The following is a 23,993-nucleotide window of genomic DNA, read 5'->3' as shown; positions in this document are numbered from 1 at the left end:
TGCACTCACTTGCACATTCTTCACTGAGCTGCCTTTCCTAAATAGTCGCTGCAACATCATTGTAGTAACCAATATTTAAGGCATACGGAAGGGACCGACTGAGGTCAGTTTTTCTCCTTCCTTTTATACTGTTCTTGCAGGTGTAGCATGCTGGGTTTGTAGACTGGCCTGGCCACTTAGATGTGGTCAGTGTAGTGTGAGAGCATTAAATTGCGAGTGGGGGATTTTAACAAGACGTGCAAGACCTTTTCTCTGGATTCTTTGGACATTTCATCTTTCCAGACAGAGATGAGGAAGTGAGACGGATCATTGCGTAGCTTTGTGACACATAGCAGAATCACCACAATGTTAGGGTGACAGAGGTGGTTTTAGACAGTTCTGGAGTAAATGTGACTTTGCTTGCCCAACAGGACACTACAATAATACCTAGGGTGAAGAGGAAAACATCTCTGCATGCATCACTGGCTAGAAAGTGGGCAATACAGGCTCTTGTAATGGATGCTACAAGGTGGGGGATGATGCTGACTCATCACCCTCACACATGCTTTGTCTAGTTGAACTTGCTCCTTGTTCTCATGGTGGCATATCTGTTCCTTGCACACAGGCATTCTTTTCGTGCATGCCAGGGCACAACAGTGTGGCCTGTTTCGGAGTTCTAGGCCTGGTCTTTCTGCCTTGAATAAAAGAGCAACATGCAGAAGCCTGTTCCTGGCAAACTTTATTTTGTTCTGCTAGCGTGCCTGTCCTTAGTAAGTAAACTTACAAGGGTACGCGTATAGGTCGATTAACCTTTTGGATCTCATGAATTATACTAGCTATGTAGTAATCGATGAACATCAGTTGTCAATGTAATCAATCAACAACCACTAAGAGAATCATTAAGCATGAGACAATAAATCAACATTTAATGAATAACCACAACTCAATTATACGTTTTATCAATTTTATTTCCCGATTAGTTACAATACTAAGTCATCAGGTTAGATCATACTTTATTCAATCAACTCAGAATTAGTTAATTCATGACCACTAATAACATAATCTAATCAGAATTTGAGAAAACATATGCTTGAATGCTTCAGCATAAGCCAACAAAGATGAATATAACAGCATTAATAGCAGAGTTCAGTAATCAGTATGTCAATCATTTGTCACTGTCAGCATCACCCAAAGGACCCTTACCTAGCTCATATTGGCATTTAGCATGTGGGACTTCATGCAAAAACAATTTAGAAAACGTGAATTTGGAAAACATCTAGCTAGTAGATAACCTATAAAAACAGCACAGCTGGTACCTAGAAAGAAAAGGCCCAAACGTTAATCAGTCACATCGTTATAGCTACCTATCCACAAAATGGATCAGCAACAAAGTCAGTCTTCGTCTTCAGGTCATCAATCGATCAGCAACGCATCAGGTTCTCAATAGCATGAGCCCAATGACACAATCTTGAATCGTGTCTTTTGGCATCAGCATTTCACCCCTCGCATCTGAAGTTTTAGCCCCTTGTCATGACGTTTTACTAGAGTTTTTCAGTCCATCCCCTTAATCCCTAATTCGTCAGTCAATCAGCAGATATGACTCTAACCTATAATATTAATTGTACAAATCTATGAGTTCTAATATTTCCTCATCCCCAATTAGTTGATTGGTTCGCTGTACGATGCCCTCATCATCCGGCTCATCAGGTATCGAAAATGTTGCATCTTCTTCTCCAGTCAGTGCTTCTATTGTTCGAGTCCTGGGAAAGTACATATTTTCTACTCTTCACATAATTGTTTCAATTTGATTTCATCATCTCCTGTCCGTCGGTACATTGCAGAAAATTCTAGCTAAGCAAACTTTAACATTGGGTGGTTCAAGGTCAGTTTATCTTCTCAACTTCTCTCCAGCCAGCTCCAATAATTCAGCTTCTGGATGAGGCCTGGAAAAACTAGGCCACAACTTCGGCTAAGTTAATTCTACAATTTAATGCAAAACATAGGTTATACATCTTAGTATGACATATTACTACATTATTCTTATACATTTTAATTATTTCACACATTTTTAGTTCTTTTAGTACAAGTTCGTATAAGTGGCTGACATACCCTGTGGGCACATTTTCAAACATGCACATTAATTTTTCTCTACGATTAATTTCTCTATGAACTTTTATAAATCATAACATATAAGCATTTATTAATAATTTCTAATTAGCATGTCTGCGTCAACAGTTCTGATGTAACAAAGGTTCTCGATGAAGTCCACTGGATGCCATGGTTACTGGCTCATATGTGGTAAGCCACTGACTGATCAAAGTGCTAGCTACCATCATGTTGAGAAATGTCAGTTATCCCAAGCAGAGTACCTATTAATGAGCATTCTTTTTGTGTTTTACTGAGCAAGGAAGAAGGCAGGCACCAAATGGTGTCTTGAGGCCAGCCATGAAATTCAGGCCATGTATCTCCCGTTGCTAGCTGATACCCAGCAGAGTCTAAGGGGACCTCAGGTTGTTGCGTAGAGGTTTTGGGACCTGGCTTGAAATAGATGTAAATATTCACAGGGCCACCCTGACATCAACGGGTTCTCTGAGCCGCACAAGGATAAACTCAGGAACCAGTATCACTTTAAGCAACATTCAGCAAATCCTCTATAGAATAGCATTCACCTGGCTTAGAGTTAAACAACATGTAATATCACTTCCTTTATAGCTCTCTCTCTGCTTTTCCCTCTTCTATTTCATATGTTTACTCAGAACGAATACAGGTGGAAAAGCCCATGACCCTGAACCTAGAATCAGCTGACAACAACTGTCTGTCTCCTCGGCTTCTTTTCAGGTGGTGATAGCTACGCTGGTCTGTATTTATAGTCCTTTTAAGGAACATGCCATAATAGGCAGAGTCTGGCAAAACGTAAGCACCTCTATTCATCTGACTGATTGCCAAACAGACAACCAGATCCATTGAGGTCCATTATAAGACAGGGCTGAAAACGACAACCACATGCCAAGTGCAACGACTTTCCTTGACATTTGAGGATTTCTGTGCTTTTTACAAGTAATACTTAAATGGGGGGAACAGTATGAATGCTGAGGTATGGGAACTGAATAAAACAATAGTTTAGAAATGTTCCTGTCACCTGTGGAGAGATATGAAAATAAGACCTGCCACACAATGGTGCTAACTTGAGTATACACCAAGTAAATTGACCCTATCCATGGCCTGAAATGTGGGTGTGCCTAACCACCCTAGTTTAAATTGTATCTTTCTGATCACCTTAATGCACTTGGTATTGTATGTTTGCAGGAAGTGCAGTTCTGGGTGACATACTCTGTAATCTCCTGCATCTCATGGTGGGTTAAAATATGACACTTTGTTTTCTTCAAAGTCTTCCTCTCAGGTTCAGGCATACAGCAAAAGACTCACAATGACCACCTTCAATTTCTTTATTTTGCAGTTGGGTTTGGAGCTGTTGCCAAATGTTCCATGTTGAAAACGTGCTAAATAAGATTATTTTACACAGAGACTGGCTACACTGTAACAAAGCAGACACAAAGAAACATACGCACAGGGATGACTTTTAAGACAATTTCAACAAAGATAATTTAATTATATACATGATTGTTTATATACAATTACTTCTCTGGGGGTGGGGATGGAAAACATTCCCTCTAAATGTTGTCTGACGAGTAACACACAACTGCCCTGGTTGGACCTCAATGGGGTTTGCAGTTTGTGTTTACGTAGGGCCCAGGAGTATTAACTGTTTGGTGTGCTAAAAAACAATTATTTGCAAAAGTCCATTCAACATGGTAGGGACGGCATGCTACAGTGAAACAAGTGCATTTAGGGAAAATAAATTAATGCTTATGTCAGCAGTGAATCAAAATAAGTTGAGCCCTCTAGCATCATAGATGTGAGTGGAGAGGAGAGGAGCCAAACTCAATTTCATGATGAGGACTTAGATCTCAGAGACCATGATTTTCCAGGGTGCCTGCAAAAGCATTCAGTGCTCAAGACGGACACTGCATATAGACCAAATAAATTGCCAAAATTATCAAGTATCATTATCAACAGGTGGAGAAAGACACCGAACCACAGTCTCCACCACTCAAACACATAAAGATTCAGATCATGCAGATTTAGATCAAGACTGGGCAGAACCTGGTCCAACAGATGGAGAACAGGATGATTCCCTGAACAAGTACTGTATAAACTCATCTGCAAACAATCTCTTCACTGAAGGAAACATCATCCTATCACTCCATAATACAGAGTTGCCTTCTACTATAGGATACCCATGCAGGTGGATCAGGAAGATTATTTCTTTATGGAGACCCTGCCCTGCATTGATAAAACAAATCACTGCCTTTGTATGCTAAAACATTGCTAACAAGTACACAGGGCAAATGTAAATATCCTGTCAAGAACAGGACAGGGATATCTATGGCTGAACTAAAATTTACAGCAGTCCCCAATAACCAATTTTTAGAAGAGGTCATTTTCATTCCTACTCTGTGTGCTGTTTTACTTTTATGTGTTTATTTTGCTCGGTATGTTTTGTGGGGCTTTGTAAAACCCAATTTCAGTCAGTATATTTCTCTACTCTGTAATGTGTGCCATAACAAACAGAATAACAGATATAAAAACTTGGGAAGTTTCAATTAGTAACTGTTAGAAATGGGGTTTCTGGTTGGCTAAGATATGCACCTCAGCCAGGCAGAACCCACCACTCTAGTCAGGGGGAGTAAGTTAAACACCAAAGATAACCTTTACTCACTCCCTTCCCCCCAGTAGCTTGGCACAGAGCTGTCAGGCTTATCCTCAGAGGTCATGTTTAAAGCATTTGCAAATTACACACACACATCGACAACGCAATAAATACACCACAAAAGAGACTCCACAACAAGTTACGTAAAAATAAACTGTATTGCATAAAACATAATCGTACTGAAAACATGAATCAGTAGTATCCTGCTACACAAGCAGTTGTCCAATTGTCACATAGATTACTAGTACTCTGTGAACCACACAGTTACCAGGCCATCATTACCAGCAATGCATGGAGCGAAAACATTCTCATACTGCATTAGTCATGAACACACTGTGCAGTGCACATCCTGAAAATATGCATGCCCCCCCCCCCCAACATGGTAGGCATGACATGTAATATGAATCCGGTCATGAGGAACAATGCAGCATAAACAAGGGGGGCAGGAACACTATCATGCATGTACAAAAAGAAACATTTCATATGCATAGTGCATATCAGGTAAACTGTGAAAGCATGAATGTGTCCTTCCAATATGATAAGTACGGTATAGCAAAACAGCATCACGTTACACTAGGAAAAATAAAATGTTGCGTGCCCACTGAGGGCCAGAATACTGGAATGCAATGTAGCTTATTCCCCCACTGTCACTCTTCCGACTGAGAGCGAGGCACTCCGGCACACTTCTTAGGGCAAACAGTAATTGCAAGCAGTATTCCAAAGGGAGGCTACCCCACTCATCGCATGGGGGCTGCCTGGGGCAAGTGACTCTCCGCAGGTGGGGCCTCAGTGGAGACCTCCTGCCCATCCGGCAAGGGATAAGAGGGCAGGGGAAGGACCTGCCCTCCTACCCCACAAGCTTCTGCATTCCACTAATGAGGATTGCTTCATAGGAGAAGGGGGTACACACATGACTTCCACAGTGGCAGGAAGACCTCTGCGGGTTCCCCTGTGTAGGGTAAAACAGTAGGCAGCCGCCCGCATCTGCACGGGGCGGCTGCTAGCCTCTGCAGCTCCTCTTACCTTCGCAGCACGCCCGGAGCCCTCAGGGGTCTCCACAAGACCACTACATTTGTTCTCCACAAGGCTGCCGCCCGCAAGCCAGTGGTATAGCGGCTCCGTCTAGATGGCTGTCCTCCTCAGGCAGGTGGGTTCGCGGCGATGATCGATCTCCCAGGATATGACTCCAGCCACTACCACTGCTCAAAGCACAGCGTCTTTCGGGCTCCAGCAGCAGGAATGAGTGCCTGCTTGTGCCCTGGGGGCAACACAGGGAGCACGCTCATCAGGGCGCTGTACCTGGCTCCTCGTGACCTCTCCCATGTCAGAGGGGGGCACACGCAGGGTGACACAGGTGCTTCCTCGCGCAAGCCAGCAAGGATTGAAGCTAAAGTGCTCTTATTGTGCTAAAAAGAATGGAGCTATCTTCACCCTCCATAAAGAACCAAGATGGAGCACTCTTCACGTTCCCGGTGCCATCAGGAATAAAGTGCTCGTATAAAGATAATAGCACTTCACCAAACACTGTAACAGCTGGGCCGGGGCAGCGTTGGTAGTGGGGGGAGTCCTCTGCTGACCCGTGGGAGAACACTAGTGGGACTTGCACACGGTAAGCAGCAGTAGACAAAGAGGCCAGCACCCTAAAGGCAGGTAGGGGTGGTTCCTCCTGGCAGTCCAGGAGCACCCAGGGGAACCCAGGTCAAGGAGAAGCTGGCAGCAGGGCAACAAGCAGCAAAACAATCCAAATTAATCATTTGTGCCACCCAGCAGACACCAGGCAGCAGGGCAACACACGGGGAGCAGTCCAGATGAGTTCTTTGGTGTAGTCCAGCTTTCCTTCTCACAGAGGGTCAGTCCTAGTTCCACAAATGCTCTAAAAATCAGGGGGCAAGCCCTTTCTACTTATACTCCAAAATGCATTTGTTCGGGGGGGTGTCCTTTCAAGTTAAGCGCAACACCCTTTCAACCCATCCTGTCTCCAGACATCAGTAGGGGGTAATCAGTCCATTGTTTGATGGCAGGACACAGCCTATTCACATGTAAGGTGTGAACATCCATTCCTCTCCCCAGCCTAGGAAGACTATCAGTATGCAGATGCCCCTTTTGTCCAGCTCCTCCTGTGTGATGGCTGTCTGGAAAGTATGCACCAAGTGGAGCTGTCACTCTGCTTTGGAGTCAGGCTGAGAAAGCACTAGAGTTATAAGCACAGAGACATGCCCACTTTCTAAAAGTGGGTTTTCTACCATGGTAATAAAAAATCCACCTACACCAAAAGGCAGGATTTCTCGCTTCCATTCCAAACATTCTAAACATTCCCATGCTATTACTCATAGTCCGGAAGATACCAATTAGACATACGTCAGGGCAATTCCGATCCAATCCTATGAGAGGAGCAGAACTCACAGTAGTGTGAAACTAAACAGGGTGTTTGTCACCACTAGGACATTTAGTACATAAAGACATATGTCCTACTTTTTACATACACAGCACCTTGCCCATAGGGCTATGTAAGGCCTACATTAGGGGTGATTTAGGTGTAGTAAAAAGGCAGTTTAGGCCTTGGCAAGTAGTCTGACTTGCAAAGTCAATGTGGCAGTAAACTGCACACGCAGGCCTTGGAGAGGCAGGCCTGAGGCATGTTTGAAAGGCTACTTTTGCGGGTGGTGCAATCTGTGCAGCAGGCCTACTAGTAGCATTTAATTTACAAGCCCTGGGTATAAGGGATGCCTCTGTACAAGGGACTTACAGGTAAATTAAATGGGCCAATCAGGTGTAAGCCAGTCATACCAAGTTTAGAAGGGAGAGCACATGCACTTTAGCACTGATCAGCAGTGATAAAGTGCCCAGAGTCCTAGAGCCAACTAAAAGAGTTCAGAAAACTAGGAGGAGGGAGGCAAAATGTTTGGGGATGACCCTGTATAAAGGGCCAGGTCCAAAAGTAACACTTTAAAATAAATCTGAATTCATAGATATGGCAAAAGGGAGGAATAACATAAAAACTGGCAAAGGCAAGTAGAAACTAAATCTAGGAATCCGATTAAGGATACTCTGTTTTTACAGCTTTGTTGGCCTTCAGGCTTTGACGCTAAACCGCAGACCAAAACTTAAAAACTCAGAATTAATTCCTTACCTCTGTTTTGCTTAAATACATTATGTTCAGTAGCAAAATGCTTTGAAAGAAGACACGTGTTCTCGTCATTTGTCATGTGAATACCCACCTGTGCTTCAGTTCTTGAATTAATTATGATTATCATTAGCAATTTTCTCACAAATACTTTTCTCCATGGTGTTTTCTAAAGGAATCATATGAAAATACTTTCGAGCCTGTACACAAGTTTTCAATCACTTTAGATCCTGTTGTTCCAAGGATTGAATTGAGGTGGGGCCTTCCATCATTGGATGTGTGGCACTTATGTATTAAGTCCATGGCGTTGGCCGCGCATCGATTTTGGAGGAGTTGGATTCGGCTAGCTTTATGTCCACCTACTGGTTATACAGGAGAATGACAATGATGAAATAAACTGAGAGCTGTTTTGACCTTACTCTAGCTATTCCATTTATATTAAACTCATAATATGCAGTTAAATTGAACTCATTGCGTATTGGATCGTTTATTTAGACATATTTGCATTTCTTTATAAAAAAAATAGTAGAAGATATAACAGATAACTTTGAAAAATGTACCACTTAGGAATGCAATATTTATGAAAAATGCTGATTAGGAATTCAGTACCACTGAAAGCCTCTAATTTACATTGGGTTGTCGCCCTTTGATTATTTCCCTTGGTGAATGCTAACAGTAATGACTACAGGATGTTTATGGAATATTGCCTCAGAATTTCCCAGGGTTAAAATATTCAGTTCCGGGCAGCGGTCCAGATGCTTACTGCTGCATAACCGAAACCTCTTCAAGCTAAACCTTCGAGAGCTTCCTTCCTTACAAGGAGAAGAGGAAAGCAAAACCATTGCATTGGTAAACTGGATGCCACTTCACTGATTTGCTGAAATGCCTGGTTAAACTGATGTATTTTTGTCCTATGTGATTTTCCAACATAATGTGTTCGTCAGTTTTCCTGCAAGTCCAGTTCTGAAAGAGAAGGCCTTACACATACAATCTGCTTCTTTCAGTTATTGAGCTGGCCGGCGCTGTATTCGTGTATAATCAAGTTTCATTTAAAAGGCACGCTGCTTTGAATTCCAGCTGCATTCCTTATTGACAGACGTCCCTTGAAAAGGATAATTGAAATTTTGCAAGGCTGTCTTAGCTGTCACTGGGTCCTATTTGTTGCTGAACTCCTGTTAGAGATGGGGTTCCTTTCCGACGGCCAGATCATTTGGGGGTATGCTGCCTAGTTGATCAGTTCATTTGAGTTGGATAAACTAATCTCTCCTGATGGACTTTCTTCCACAGGAGAGAATAAAAAAAATATTTTGCTTTGTTTTATGTGGTTCCAGCTCATGAAAGACTATTATGGAGTTTGGCCCCTTGGTCGAGTCTGTCTTTTTCTGATAAGTCAGTTTGTTTGCAGGTTTCTGAGTTCACCATTCAGATTAGCACCAGTTGTCCTGTTTGAGTGAAATTGCATGTTGGATGGGTCAGTTGTAGCTTCATTAGTAGTCATTAATTCCTCAAGTATAATATTGTCCCAGTACTGTGTGGTAGAAGGACCTCATTGTGCCTCTTTTTCTTTGGTGTCTTTAACCTGATCAGGCTTTTACCTTCATCTCAAGGTTCATTGCAGGTAGGATCATGCAGTATACTTTGTGTGACTAACTCATCTCTCCCAGGGCTGGTTGATGGTGATCTCTTCTTCGGTATCTCTAAAGTGTTGTCCCTCTTAGCTTCAGCTGGGTGTGGAATTTTATAAAAATATCTACTGTTCCAAGAATTGGATGCATTAGAAATCTTCTTGCTTTGTAAAAATCTGCTTCTCGCTTTAGGTGCCATGCAGTGATGGGTCCAACTATGGCAACATTCTCATTATATCACATCTATAATAGCTCCTCTGATTATGCTAGGGTTTGTATTCTCTCAAAATGCTCCGACTTGGTCAGCTTCCCGAAGAAGGGCATAAATTTCACAGGAAGTGGTAGTTCTAGGATTGAATATGTCATGACCCTGGGCACCCACAAGCGAACATATTTAAGTGCATGCAATCTCTTCCAATATTGGAAAATGTTGTTAATTTACTTGTGACAATGTCAGGAGTAAAACATTATCCGAGGTGACGAACATTTCGGGAAAGTGAACTTGTAATTGCTCATCCATTTTTGCATGAGCAAATACACTCATGTATATTGGCTCATGCGAAAATGCCATTCACAAACGTTTGTTAGGAGCAGGGTTTCCAGGCCTGCCTCTGTTAACTCTTGTAAATCGCTGAAAGGTGTACATCTGCACCAGCGCAGGGATCTACAGTTGTGGTGCACTTTCGTGACTTTCTTTACGAACCAAGCCCCATGTTTATTTTGCTGCTCCTAATGATTTTCCATTCACTTTTCATTATTAATCATCTTTCCAATATAGGCACGCATCAAACATGTTTTTCTAGATAATGCCTCAGAGAAATATTAATCATTGTACAATAGTTTTGCAAAATTAGTTTTTTTCCATGTGCAATTTTTATGCCCCTTTATTTTGAAAGCAGTCACCTATCTTGCTTTCGTGCTTATGCCTGTATTTGTATATAAATAGAGAGCAGCCTCGGAGCATTATAAATAAACTCAAATGGTTACAATGTGAGGTCGTGTACTTGTTTTGATACTGGAACCACTGTCAAGTAATGCAAGCTGAGCTCACAGCCTTAGAGTGCTCACCCTAATAGTTAAGTATTTTAATCACTGGCTCCTGTATACAAGATTGAACAACCCATACACCACCTTGCCTTAGTCGCAGACAATTCAATTCTCTTTCCCATAAATATAATGTGGTACCGTGGGAAGTTGGTCCTACATGTTCAGAAGACAAAATAAACATGAAAACGTGCTACCCTTGACCCAAGCCGTATGTCTTGGGGATCCAGCAGCAGGTGTTTCAGACCCCTGCTCACCTGACTTTTCAGTTTTAGGATCCCCGAAGTTATTGATCATGAGGGCAGTCGGTGTGTGATCCCTTCTTGACAACACAGATCTCAAACAGACATACGTGTCAAAATTCCTCAACGAGCTAGGACTCGCAGGTGATAAATCTATGCATGGCCAACTCAGCCTTTCATCATTGCAAGGTGTGTGAAGAAAATAAAGTGGGAGATAGAAGAATCTGTTACTTGCATTCCTTAAAGACAACACAAGCTATGCTGTCAAGTGTCCTATGAAGCGCTGTATATCAAACAAGATGTTACGTTTGTGTGTTGATAATCTTCACTTCCAGTATTAACACAATGTCTGTAAAATACTGGAAATATTATAGAAACTGCTTGCAACACAACAATGTAAATGTAGAGTTTTCATTGGCTCTGAAGAAGAACCTTGGTGGTGATGTGGGATGACTTCACAAAGGCAACATCCTTCCACTCACACTTCCTGCGTGGTGTAGCTTGCTGTTGCAAGTGCTATACATATCACAAGATGATACTCTGCAGTACATAAACCTTAAAGCTATCAAGTATTCAGAAATGTCATTGCAGATAGGCCAAGAATGTCAAAATCTGGGACGGTGCTCACGTTTGCCCGTCATTTAGCTAGCTTCACCAGGAGCATTTGATTGAAGATTTTTCCACACGTCTCAGTTGGAAGAGGCCACTAGTACCCGGCAGCTTGCAGTGTCAGTACAGCTAAACCCTGTAGCTGGTGCTAAATGTTTACGCTGCTCTCTTTAGGTCCCAGGTCGCATCAAGTCAGTCAGCTTAGGTTTCATGTGCTCCAGATGAACGCTTGTGTATTTTCTCATTTTATGTTCATCATTTTCTCAAGCTGACCGACCTTGTTGGGAAGCTGATACAACATCAAATTGAGTATGTTAAGTTACATCATATATCATACAACCGGATCAAGAGGGTGCCAAATGCGTTTTTAACTACCTGCATCAAAAGAATGGTCGAATCACCACACTACTGAACTAATTGCTTTTATTTCTTTCATTTTACACTATTTCAGTAACCCCTTCCAGGAGTGGTTTTGCAGAAATTGTGGATAGTTAAGTAACTACATAAGAAAAATATGCTTTATTTTAAATTCCAGGACATCTTTCATTGTTGATTCTGAGTAAGAATTTGGGTACAAGCTTGAAAGTGGAGCTCCTACCACGGCCTGACAGATCTTGAAGTCGTGGGACTAGCTAGCAGACAGCAGCAGTCATCGTGTAGTTCCTCTTCATGTCTGCTCTGAGATCTGAGAATATTAGTATATGTATATTTTTTGCTACTTGCTCGTCATTGGGCTCCAGGAGTGCCCTAAGAGCTATGATGCCGTATTGTGGTTAATCTTTTAGTTCAGACTGTCCATTTATTTTATTTTTTTAATTCTGACTACGTTGCAAGGGGTGGCAGCAGACCGACTGTGCTCTTAAGCCTTTCAGTCAAATAAGAAAAATCTGCAATTACCCATTGCCAGTGCCTCCAATATAGGAGAGTATAAAAAATTTACCCATCTGGGAGTAAGACTTGACAAGATCTTGGAAACTTTTTTAAAAAGGCGAATTTTGTTGCTATAGGCACAGTGCTTTAATCAAGTTATCCACCTTCAGCACACGCCACAACAACTTCAGGCTGAAGAGAGAAATTTAGAAGCCAGGTGTCTTACTTTATGGATGCTTCATTTTCATTATATGCGTCTTTGGCGTGCTTCCAAACGGGTGGCATCAAGGCCAAATTTCCAGAGCTCGGAGGTTAATTGTTTCTTAAAATGGTCAAAATGCATCTATGAACCCACTATTGCTGCTACAGCTCGATAGTCAGGTGAACAGGTGAATTTTATGAATCGGCAGGAAAGCTACAACTCGGAAGGCATGAACGTTGTTAAGATGAGGCTGTCTTCTTAAGCTGATTTATAGTAAATAAAGTCATCACTACACATACAGTAGTCGGCTCAGCAGTAAGGCCTCCAGTAAACCCGGCCAACAAGGCGACTGTGGACATTCGTGGCGTGAGCCACTTATTCTGTTTAAAGATGCAAACCTATACACATATCTGTAAGAGTTGCACATGACTAGAGCACGTGTATTTCTTTGGGGCATTTTTAAGTTCTACTGTGGTTGTGTCAGCTCTGCCGTCTCTCCTTCATCTCTGTAAATAGTGCTGTTTCAGTGCTGTAGGCCACAAAGCCTGTCTTGGTCTGGTAAGTAGACTGTCTGTAAAGCGTGTCATTTCTTATGAAAATTGCTTCCCCCTTCTCTTCGGTGAGTGTATTCCAAGGAAGCTTTACTATCGGAGATCGGAATCGGTTACTTGGGCAGTGACAGTAAAAAGCTTGCCCTCACGGAAAGTACCTTCCGTATTTGATCTTGACCTGTCCTATCGTTGAAACAAAGGTGTAGGCATACATGCCTTCTGACATGGCGCTGTGGCATAATCTGTGCTGCTGATTGCAGGTGGTTAATGCAGTCACAAAGACCAGCCCAATGAGCCCACAGGGACCTGTATATATCTATGATGATAATGTTCACAATGGTCCTGTGGGATTCTTTCAGATGCTGGCACCTGCACTAACTCAATTGGAAGTACACTGATTAAAACGATCTAGCCAGTGCTTGTAATGAATACAATGTATAGGTCTTCAATATACAGTTTGCAATTTTACATACATTTCAAACATCAAGTATGTGAAAAACATTTATCATATAATGCTACAAAGTATAGACAGCGCCGTGAAAGTGAAGTGCACACATGATTAAATACCGTTAACAGGCAGCATTGGGTAATAATCTCTGGTCTACTCTACATAAACAAGTAGAATACTGTGTAAAATCACAGTTCTGTTAACCACCATTTCTGTCCGTGACAGCTGAACCCTTTTAGATCCATACGCGACCGCAGCTCTGGATTTCCTTTTGGTTGGACCTGGATTAATTTGCTGAGGTTCTACTATGAATTCTAATGGGCCGAGACATGTTCCAGAGGTCTAGTCCTGATGAGCCTGCAAATAGTCTAATGGTCGAAACATCGACATTAGGTCCCCTGGTCATGATTTGAAAGGATTGTTGCTTAGTAAGTGTGTTGTCTGCTCTTTGTGATTATTATTATATGATAAATGTATGTTATTCACCTACTTGATGTTTGAAACGTATATTAAGATTGCAAACTGTATATTGAAGGGTCGTACGTTGTACTAATTATAAGAATTGAATAGATTGTTTTACTCAGGGTACCTCCAGTTATGTTATTTCAGGTACCAGCATCTGATGGCAGGTGGGTGGCACCAGCAATCATTTGTTTTTGGGACCTGGACATTTTTCATTGTCGGACTACGTTCTAGAGCAAGAGAGATAAAGGCAGAAAATGGTCAAAGTCTAGCTGGTTTCCTGTGTGCCCCATCATGGTGCATAGGACCCTTTGGCCCTTTGAGAAGTCTCCTGAGAAGCCATTGTAATCTGTTTGTAATGTGATTAAGTCAGTGATGGCAATTTTGCTGTATTAGCCTATTAACCATAAATTATTGTGATGTGAAGGGGCTATCTGTGAAAAACCTAACACTCCTAAGTACAGAAATGGCTGCATGTGCAAATAATCCTGAGTAGCCATTTTGAAATGCAATGTATGTAGGTCCACAGGGAAGGTCATTAAGCAATAAGGCCCAGTGAAGGAGTGTTGACAACTTCTTTGGTTGAAGTGGCTGTCTTAAATGACCCTTTTCCTGCTAATCTTTGGGAGTTTATAGTATGCAGATCCAGCAGATTTGCGTCTTTTTTTCTTCACATTGTAGTTTGCTTTCCTCTGTCAAAGTGTATATAGTCACGTGGGACACAAACATTCTGGCTTTGCCTTAGGCCTGTGTTAATTTTGAATAAGACTTCTTAACTTGGGTACGGTTTGTGAAGCGCGGTAAGAGTTGGCATTAATTTTGCATTTTTTGTGTCCCCAGAATGTGAAAACCTTCACTTCTTCAGACAGCCTAGCCAAGGTTCAAGAAGTGGCAAGCTGGCTTTTGGAAATGAATCACGATCTGCTCTCTGTGGGCAGCAAGAGGCGGCGAACTGGAGGCTCCGTCCGGGGTAACGCGTCCTCGAGCCAGGCAGATGAGGAGCAGATGAACCGAGTGGTGGAGGAGCAGGCGCAGCGGCAGCAGGAGGTGGGGCACATTGTACGGAATGGGGGTGGTCCTGGGACACCTGGCCACGAGCGGCAGGAGGAAAATAACAACCGCTTCATCTCGCCGGACGACGAATCCACGGGGACTCGAGAAGACCAGGGCGACGAGGGGGGACATGCTGGTGAGGAGGAGGAGGAAGAGGAGGAGATGGACCAAGACAGTGATGACTTTGATCACTCGGAGGACAGTGGCAGGGAGGATGCACACACAAATGGCGACTGCCTCTTACATCCTAAAACCATCATGGGCTTATCTGTACACCAGCAACCTCCCCCCTTCCACACAAAGACTAAGGTGGGTCAACTTTCTAATAGTAGAACACTGGTAAATCCACTTTCCTGTCCACGTGAATTACTTGTGATGCTCCTGAGCGAAGCGGCGTGTTGATAAGTGTCAATTCGTGTACGCAGTCATTTGACTTAAGGCGCCTTTTCTTCCATTCGCAAGCGCTGGACTTTAGTGAGCAGAGTCCAACTCGTGGCCCCTCTGAGCGCCCTGTTTTAATGTTGTATTGTTACATGAGCCTAGCAATAGGGTTGCACCGCCTTTCGTGTTTATTGAATCCGGACCGATGGGAGACCACATTTAAATCCGCCTTATGCAGTCATTAGCCGCCCTCTTGCGTTGGTGCCCATTGCATCTCTCCTCTTACTGCAGTGGTTTAGCAACTACCCATGGTTTTTTTTTCAGTTTTCATTGTGCGTAACAGCTGGGTAGTTTTTAACACGTCTAGTTGCTACATCTTTTTAAGTTTTCTCGGTTTGATTAAAGAGTTGCGTACTTTTTGGTGGGTTCTGGCGCCCTCAAGCGGTGTATTGCAATTTCTATAATAAAAATGTTATCCGGGAAGTTTAATGAATTTCTAAGACAAGCTTTTGTCCGATATTCGTTTCTTAGCAATTACACGATGAGTTAAATTGACTTCACTTGTTAGTAATCTTAAAGGCAATTTTTACCAATTAAAGTATGTCTAAAGCGCACCGCTGCTGCCCATCTGATGTGACAGGGTGGCACTATCTTTAGAGGCCATTGATGTTGCAGCATGCAGACTGCTGCATTCATAATGACCAGCTATGTAGTCAACATGAATGAATTTTGTTTAAGCATTCTTGTACAGAGTAGACGTCAATTTTAACGTTTAAATGGAACAGTTGGTTGGATGGTTACGGTTCTTGAGGCTTGCCATAGGCTTTGGAGCCTGTACAGATTCAATTTTATAGAAATGCAGTCTTATTTTTTCTAAATAATTACAATACTTTCTTAATAAAGCCCTTATATTGTTTATTTGTATATGACTACCTGATGGGAAGCGGTACAACTTTTGTAACTATATTTGGCTTTTTACCGAGAACGTTTTTAAGTGACACCTGAAACCTGTGCAAACTAGTAATTAGAATTTGAAATGTGAGACTGAGACTTTGGTAATATATTATAGAGTCTAGATACAGTATGGCATAGTAAGTACAACCCAAAACAATCAGTGTCCCGGTAGAGCTATGACTTTAAAACTAAATTTTCTTTTTTATGTAGGACATGCAGAGCAAGCAAAAGGGTAACAACAAATCAATCCAGTAGGTTTTAGCTCCTTCTGGGTCAGAGACACAAACCTAAATAGTGTTGTTGGTCTTACGCCATCAGTGGTCACAATTCAAATAACATTGGTGTCTAGTGACAGTCTTATCCTACACGTGCATGTTCGCGAGTACTCGGCTATCCTTAGAAACATTGGATCGCAGTTATTAATATATTTTTGCGATTAGGAACCAAAATGTTAAGACAAAGCTTTACAATATATTAAGTATGTTGTGAGATGTCCTAGCTTCTGCCTAGTTTCTCCGCAGCCCTGGGTACAAGCAAGGTCACTCAGTAGAACCAGAAGGATATTGGTATTCTAACTCATAGTACACTTATAGTGTGCCAGGTGACTGGGTTTCAAGTCAAATTTCCAGAGACCAGTTAACAAGGCCATCAAAGATTGTTTGGTGACATGGAAACAGGACATAATTTAGGGGAAAAGTTACCTCTCCAATGGGTCTTTTGTTACAGCAGAGCGACTAAAGGTTCTAGAATCGTGCTAGTACACAAGGATGGTACGCTGGAGCATCAGAGTTTAGGGTCCCATACCTCATGCAGAGATGGTCATGGTCGACTTTTTGGGTTGTTGGGGGCAAGAAGAAGCCTGACTAGTTACAACCACTTTCCAAAGTTCTGACTTATGAATCACCCATGTCACTGTCTGTCTGAAAGTGAGTAATACAGGCTCCCACAGCAAGGCAGTATAAATTGTCAGGATTATGCATGCTCTCACACAGCCACAGTCCTCAAATGTTTCTTGCAGATGCTTGACCTTTTTGAAAAGCAGGTTTCTTTCTGGCCAGTTAGACTGAAACATCGTTGTCACTCCTGTGTGGCTCCATTCCACAAAATGACTTCCAGTCAGGCTTGAGGTTGCTAAGCTGTGCTTTTGCCCTCATGCACAAGTGCCAGTTAATGTCCAGACCTTGGGCAGTACAGCTTTCTTTTTTTCCATGATTGGTGTCGGCATACTGGCTTCTGCCAGAGTCCTTGGCTTCTTTTCACATGCGTGCTGTGGCGAAAGAACCAGTTTAAGGGTGCTCTTCGTGGTCCTGTTTCCTTGGTGGTGGTGCGGCAGAGCTTCACCAGATGCCCAGACTAATTTATCTAACTGGTCTTGAAACTTCACCAGTTCTTATCTGGTTGATGCACTGGACACCATAAACAATCAAATAACCTGCCATATTCAAAGTCCATAACCCTGGCGACCAGAATTGGGCATGTGGTCTTGGGCTTTTTCGACAAGGAATGGCTGAAAGTAGGCACCCACTCATCATAGGGATGTATAGTCCATGTGGAGCATTGCTGACCTCTTGAGTTGGTCTTTATGATTTCGAGACCACATCCAACACAGCGCTAAAGAGAAGGCCACAGGGTGTTAATTTCTGCTTAGAAGGGCCAGACACTTCAAGCTGGGGGGTGAAGTGTTCCTGGCCAGGTGTGCAGTCAGCGCTTAAAAAAAAAAAAAGAAAAAGAAAGAGGAGAAAAAGCAGAAAAATAGTGTTGTTCAAACTTTTTTTTCTGCAGAGCAGTTGCCATGTGACTGGAGCTTAAAATGAATTCCTCAGACTCTCACTGATTAGCTAATGCTCACTACAAGGAGCAACCACGTGGTCTTTCCCCAAACTTGTATGTAGGTGTTGGGCAACGTTCCCCGTGCACACAGGGATTGCTTGTCCTGCATGCTTCCCACAACGCCCACATGCATGCACTGATGGTAGTTCGACTCCTTTCTCAGTGCTTTAGGAAAAAGGACGCTTCGCCCTCCACTGGAATTTCAGCTGCCATCAACTGTCAGTCTCCCCAACTCATTGTGAGGGTTATAAGGCACCTATTAGTGTATTTTGGGGTACACTTTGGGAATAACCTTAGTCCCAGCTGCGCTAGTAAAATGGAAAGAAAGAAAACCTGGATCACCTCGGAGGGCTCTCAGATAATCATGCACGCTCAATAATATAAACAAGGTTATGCTTCCTGTGTGTCGCCCCTATTATAAAATCAATTTACAGTTATACTTTCTTCAGACAAGGTGTCTGATCTATGGAAAACATTGGTTATTTTGATAACCCTCGCTGGATCCTGCAATACTATCCATTTATCACCCAATATCTTTACTACGTCTGGTAGCTAAGATTACAGAAGGCTGCGTTAAGACACAATTATCAAAATATGTACAAGATAATATTTCTTAATACTTACCAATCATCAGGTTTCTGATCCAACCTCTGTTCTGAACAACATGTTGCTGGCTGCCAGCAGTGACATCTTGATGGTTGTGGATGCTAGGGCTCTGCTGCTTTGATTCTTCTTGACCTTTTGAAGGCTTTCGACATAGTTTCTCGCTATCATCTCCTGAGCATCCTTTCTGCACTTAGTCTAAAGGACAACATACTCCGTTGGTTCACTTTCTTCCTGAAAGAATGTACTTGGGCAGTCTCCATGGTCCACTATTGTTCCAAGTTCAAAACAGTCACTGCAAGGTCCCCCAGTGTTCTTTGTTGAGCCTCAAGCTATTTAAAATCTGTGTGGCTCGTCTAACTGACTGTTTAGCGTTTTGAGATTCCCAGTTCTGTTTTTATGCGGAAGATACTCAAATTTTCCTGGGTTTGGATCAAGAGCCTGAACTTGTTCACTACCAGTTCAGAAGCTGCCTTTGCTCAGTGGCCAGCTGGATGAATGTAAACTCTCTCATGATCAACACTGACAAGACTGATTTTGATGTTTGGCAAATCTTAGATCTAGATTTGGAGTTAGTGGCCCAAATCTTCAGGTGTCTGTCCCACTCAATCTTTCAGTGTGCGTAAGTTAGGAATCCGTTTTCATACCAAACTTTCATTCAAAGCTCGAACCCATAAACGTATGGCTACCTGTTTTTATGATGAAAGTTTTGTGGAAGAGTATTTATCTGCTTCCTAATCCATTCAAGTAAGTATTAGTCCAGTCCCTTCACCAGTAGTTTGCACTGCTGTAACGCTTCTTTGGACTTTCCAATCATCATTTCTCTAAGCTGCAACTGTTAAAAATGTAGCTGATCTTTTATTTCAGGTCTTAACATATGCAGCTGCATTTCTGTCTATCCTGCAGCTATTCGTTGGTTACTGTGTGCGGACAATGTCTTTTCAAGGCCCTCTATTTTTGTCATATAGCCATGCGTGGCTCTGTGTCCAGAAGTTGTAAAACCTCTCATCTCTTCCTATGTGATCTCGTTCCACGTTATAAATATGGCTAACTTCACCAAGATGCGCAGAGGTGGGTGAGCTTTCTCTGCATTGACTGCCCAGGCCTGGAACAATTTCTCGCCTGTCATTTGTGCAGAACCCAATCTCTTCATTTTCCATAGAGCAGTTAAAGGCACTTTTATGTTTTTGCTTGAGAACAGTGCACCTCTTTTCCGTCCATAGCGCCAGGACACCCTTAGGGTACGAGCACGCTGTATAAATTAAAAAATCATTCAATCAATTAATCATCTCATGGCTGGTCAGAAAAGGGTGGTTAACACGATGGGACTGCTTACCTTGCTACAGGAGGGTTTCATCGCAACAGCATGCTTCTAGAAGAGAGAATATCTGAATACATTTTGCTAAACTTTTTTCCATGTCACTACCCTCTTTCAGGGAGTTTTTTCTTGTGTTATTCCTGAAATCCCCACAAATAATTATGTGGTTGCTCCATATCCTAAGAATTTAATTAAATTTAGCACAGACTACACAAAGTGATTGCATTCCACATTATGACTCTATTGTGGTAAAGCACTACAGATATCAAGTCAGACATAACAAGTGTGAGAATTCACAAGTACATGGCGTAGAAGTGATAATAGCACTCTGGTAGGCTAAGCTTTAGTTGCGGCTTGCTGAAAAGTGTTTTATCTGCGCCTCTATATTTTTTACTGTGAACGGTTCCTGAGTTCGAGGTCTTTACTATTTCGAGTTGTCTTCAATGAATTGTATTTTGGCTATTTGCTTGCTTGTTTGTAGGATAATTAAGGTAAAGAGAACTCTTCCTTCAGTGGTGCTGAAACACTTTTTGAGCCGGGTGCTAGCCAGTAATCTCACTAAAGGCATGTTGATATGTGACCATCTTTTTTTGAAAACACAAGCAATGCTGCCAAAAGAAACACATTAGAAAGGTGCTTTTATTTTTCATTCTCCATTAAGTGATTTCAAGTTTTAAGGAGGTACTGCAGCACACTCCCCTCGCCTCCCCCCCCCCACACACACACAGGTTTCAGCGCCACTGACTTTCAGCTGGGGCGGGAGTCAGTGGAGTTCTTGAAGTTTAGGTTTGGTAGAGGAGATATTTAGGCCGACAACTGGCCTGACCACAGCATTGAGCACGTGATGAGGAAGCAATGGTTGATTTTGCTAGGCCGGTGATGAGGGCACTTTTTTAGGTCATCCTGGAGAGGGCTGGAAACTTTACAATGATTGTAAGAATGTTTTACATTTGGTACAAAGAAAAACCTGATAGTCGGTTGCCTCAGTTAATTTGACTGTATATTTAACAGTGTTTAGGATGGTGTCTACAGTGAAGCTGAGCGAGTCACAGTGTTCACAAGACAATTGCTAGAGGGTTAAATATTCAGTGTGAATAGAAAGCTTTTTAAAGAAATAGATGCCAAAAAATAAGTAAACCCGCTTTATTGAAATGTGTGTTGTTGCTGGAAAAGTGACAATGTGTACTTGACTTTAAAAGTAAGGACTTCATCCCGGGTCTGTGAAGAAAATGCGTAAACGGCATCAAGAATAGTGTATCGGTGTGAGTTGATCCTTGGCATTGGTAGGGCCAACAGATAAACACATTGTTCTTACGAGAGACATCTTGTAAAATTTAGTGCACATTGTCTGATTACGAGATCCCGAAGAAAGTCTGTTAACATTATTTCAAATCACTGCTCACGTATAGAAACAATGCACATCTGTGAGATTACTATATTTGGGTTCACTAAAAGGGGTACAGCATATTTCAATTTTACAGTAATATATACTATGCAGTCTTACTGCTCGTTGGTTTTATTGACTTCTCACAGTATCCGTAACGCTTAACTAGGCATTGGTTTAAGAACTGTTCTACCTTAGTTTGTAATAACAGTAATGAAATACTGCGTAAGGTGTTCCAGTGTAGGAAGTGTCCGCTACTGAGTGCTATGTGTGACTTGCAGGTCACTGGCAGTAACCACTGAGAGTTCCAGACCATTACTTTTGATTATAATCCGAGCTCACGATTTGTGGCATTTATGTTTTAGATCTTTCTGTTTGTTTGCTCTTTTATCTATATTTCCCGTACTTGATTTGAAAATAGTACATTTTCACGCTTTGTTTAATTATTCAAGGTACGCTTGCAGATGGATGTCCCGTTGTCTCTTGCACTATAAGACGTCACATAAAATGCACCACTCACAGGCAGAACAGTCTCAGGACATGCACATGTGTGCATTTTACTACACATGCAAATGGAAACTGCCTAAAACCTACGCTTGCCACTTTTGAACCCCCTTGCATTTGAGACTGCCCAGCTATTGGCCCAGCAGTCGTTGATGACTGCATCAAGGATCACTAGGATGAAGACAAATTTTCAATATTTTGGCATAGTTACAATTAAAACCACAGAAATATATGATGGCTGTCTGTAACTATTGTAAACATCCGTAGAAATGGAAAACTGGGAGCCTTCACTATAAATCAAGGTCTCATTTTTGCAGTGCTTTGAAAATGTCAAAAGCAGTCGGAGCTAGCAGTTTTTAATATCGTTATCATTAAATCTCTACTTGTTTTTTTTTTCTCTAAAGAGGAGGTTGATTTTAATTTTGGTAGGATCAACTCAAGTTATTTAATTGATTTAAGCGGGCAAACATTTAAGTGATATAGACACCTAACTTATTGTAAGGGCAACGTATATTCCCGATTGGAACGTTAATTTATATATAGACATGATGTCCACGGCTTCGGGAGCTGCAAGAGACCAGCAACAAGAACATGAAGCCATCGGCTTTCAAGGCTTCGAATGGAGAGTAGAATCCAGTAAGGCGCTTGAAAAATGTGCGTAATGCACTCTACTGACCACTAGAGGACACATTTGCACCAGTGTCTCCTACGCCCTTTGCCATATGACTGCGGTGCTAGTGGCAGCTTTCTTATTGTGTTAGCTTTGATAGAAAACTTTAATTCATTTGTTTCCTTACTCGATTTTACTGCACGCTGATCACCGGGCAACAGGGGCCATGCCTGTTACCTGAAAAGCACTTGGTCTGCGTCTCTGCACTTGTCACCCCTTGAGTGTGATATTTATCAGAGTGCTGTAATTTGCCTTCGCAGGAGCGTAATTATACAGAGCGGTAGTGTGTACTTCTTCTTTGATAAATAAGGAAAAGGAAACTGAAATAGATATGGACTAAGGAGAAATCAAAAAGGAAGGCTGAAGAATCCACCATTCTGTTTTTTTATTTGTGAAAGTATTGAGACGTTATGGATTTTTGTGTTTTTGTGAGAAAGAGGTATTTAGCATCCATTATGCGCTGCAGTTGATCCTTCTAGCCCCGGCTCAGTCCTGGATACCCCACTTCTAAAATAAATTTATGCGTTGGTGTACATTACACAGTAGTGATAAGCAGTGGCAGTCACCAGTGGGCGAGCATCGGCTGTCCATTGAAAATTAATTACACATTTGGTATTACGGGGTGAAGTGTATGCCCTGATGTGATCACCCACCTCAGTAAAATGATCATGATTGTGTTTCTGACACTTGTGGGTTCTGTTTGATTTCGGATTTGATTAGATAGATCCCGGTGGGTCTTACTACATGTCCCAGAATCCACTTTGAACAACTCTGGGTACAGTTTGGTGACTGTGATAGATATGCACGCATTCACTTGGTGGTAGTATTGGCTTATCCCTCTGCTTGTGCTCGTTGCAGTACAAAATGACAGAAGAGTGTATTTTCGGCTATTTTCCTCTGAGGTTTTGTGTGTCGGGGTAATAACACGTCACCTAAAGTGACCGAAGCCTCACTTAAGAGTTTGAGTGCGACCCCTTTCCTTCCTGAACCGTGAGGCAAGGAGTTGAGCAATGTTCCCTCTAATTATTTTGTTTGGTGAGCAGCAGTGCAGTGGCTTTGTGCACATTATTCAGAGATGTGTGCGCAGATGGAACTTGCCATTAGTTATTATGCAAGCAAGCCTGCTATCTCTTGGGTGATCAGGTAAAAGAACAGTTTAATTTTTTACACAAATGAACCAAATGGTAACTTATATTTTAAGTGTTATTATTCAAACTGTATTGTCTAACGAAAAATTTCAGAGAGGGCGTCATGCAGCTCATGCAATAATCCAATCTTTGAAGTCCAATAGAAGATGCTGAGAGGAGTTTTGTTAAATTTAACATGGTCCTTTCCTAATTCACTGCAGCTTGTGTCCTACCCAGTCTTC

The 23,993-nt window shown here is 42.1% G+C and overlaps 1 protein-coding gene across 2 annotated transcripts in view; it reads left to right on the top strand.

Annotated features, from left to right (window-relative positions):
• Positions 1–23,993, top strand: part of FBXW7 (F-box and WD repeat domain containing 7) — a 547,043-nt gene that overhangs the window by 215,939 nt on the left and 307,111 nt on the right. For both annotated transcript variants that reach the window (XM_069242654.1, XM_069242653.1), the window contains one exon: positions 14,768–15,289. In XM_069242654.1, the coding sequence (XP_069098755.1) occupies positions 14,837–15,289 (453 nt within the window). In that variant the 5' untranslated portion in view covers positions 14,768–14,836. The remainder of the gene's footprint in view (positions 1–14,767; positions 15,290–23,993) is intronic.

This window comes from Pleurodeles waltl, chromosome 1_2 (assembly GCF_031143425.1).
Source record: "Pleurodeles waltl isolate 20211129_DDA chromosome 1_2, aPleWal1.hap1.20221129, whole genome shotgun sequence".
Classification (NCBI taxonomy): Eukaryota; Metazoa; Chordata; class Amphibia; order Caudata; family Salamandridae; genus Pleurodeles; species Pleurodeles waltl.
This window is presented reverse-complemented; position numbering and strand designations above follow the sequence as displayed.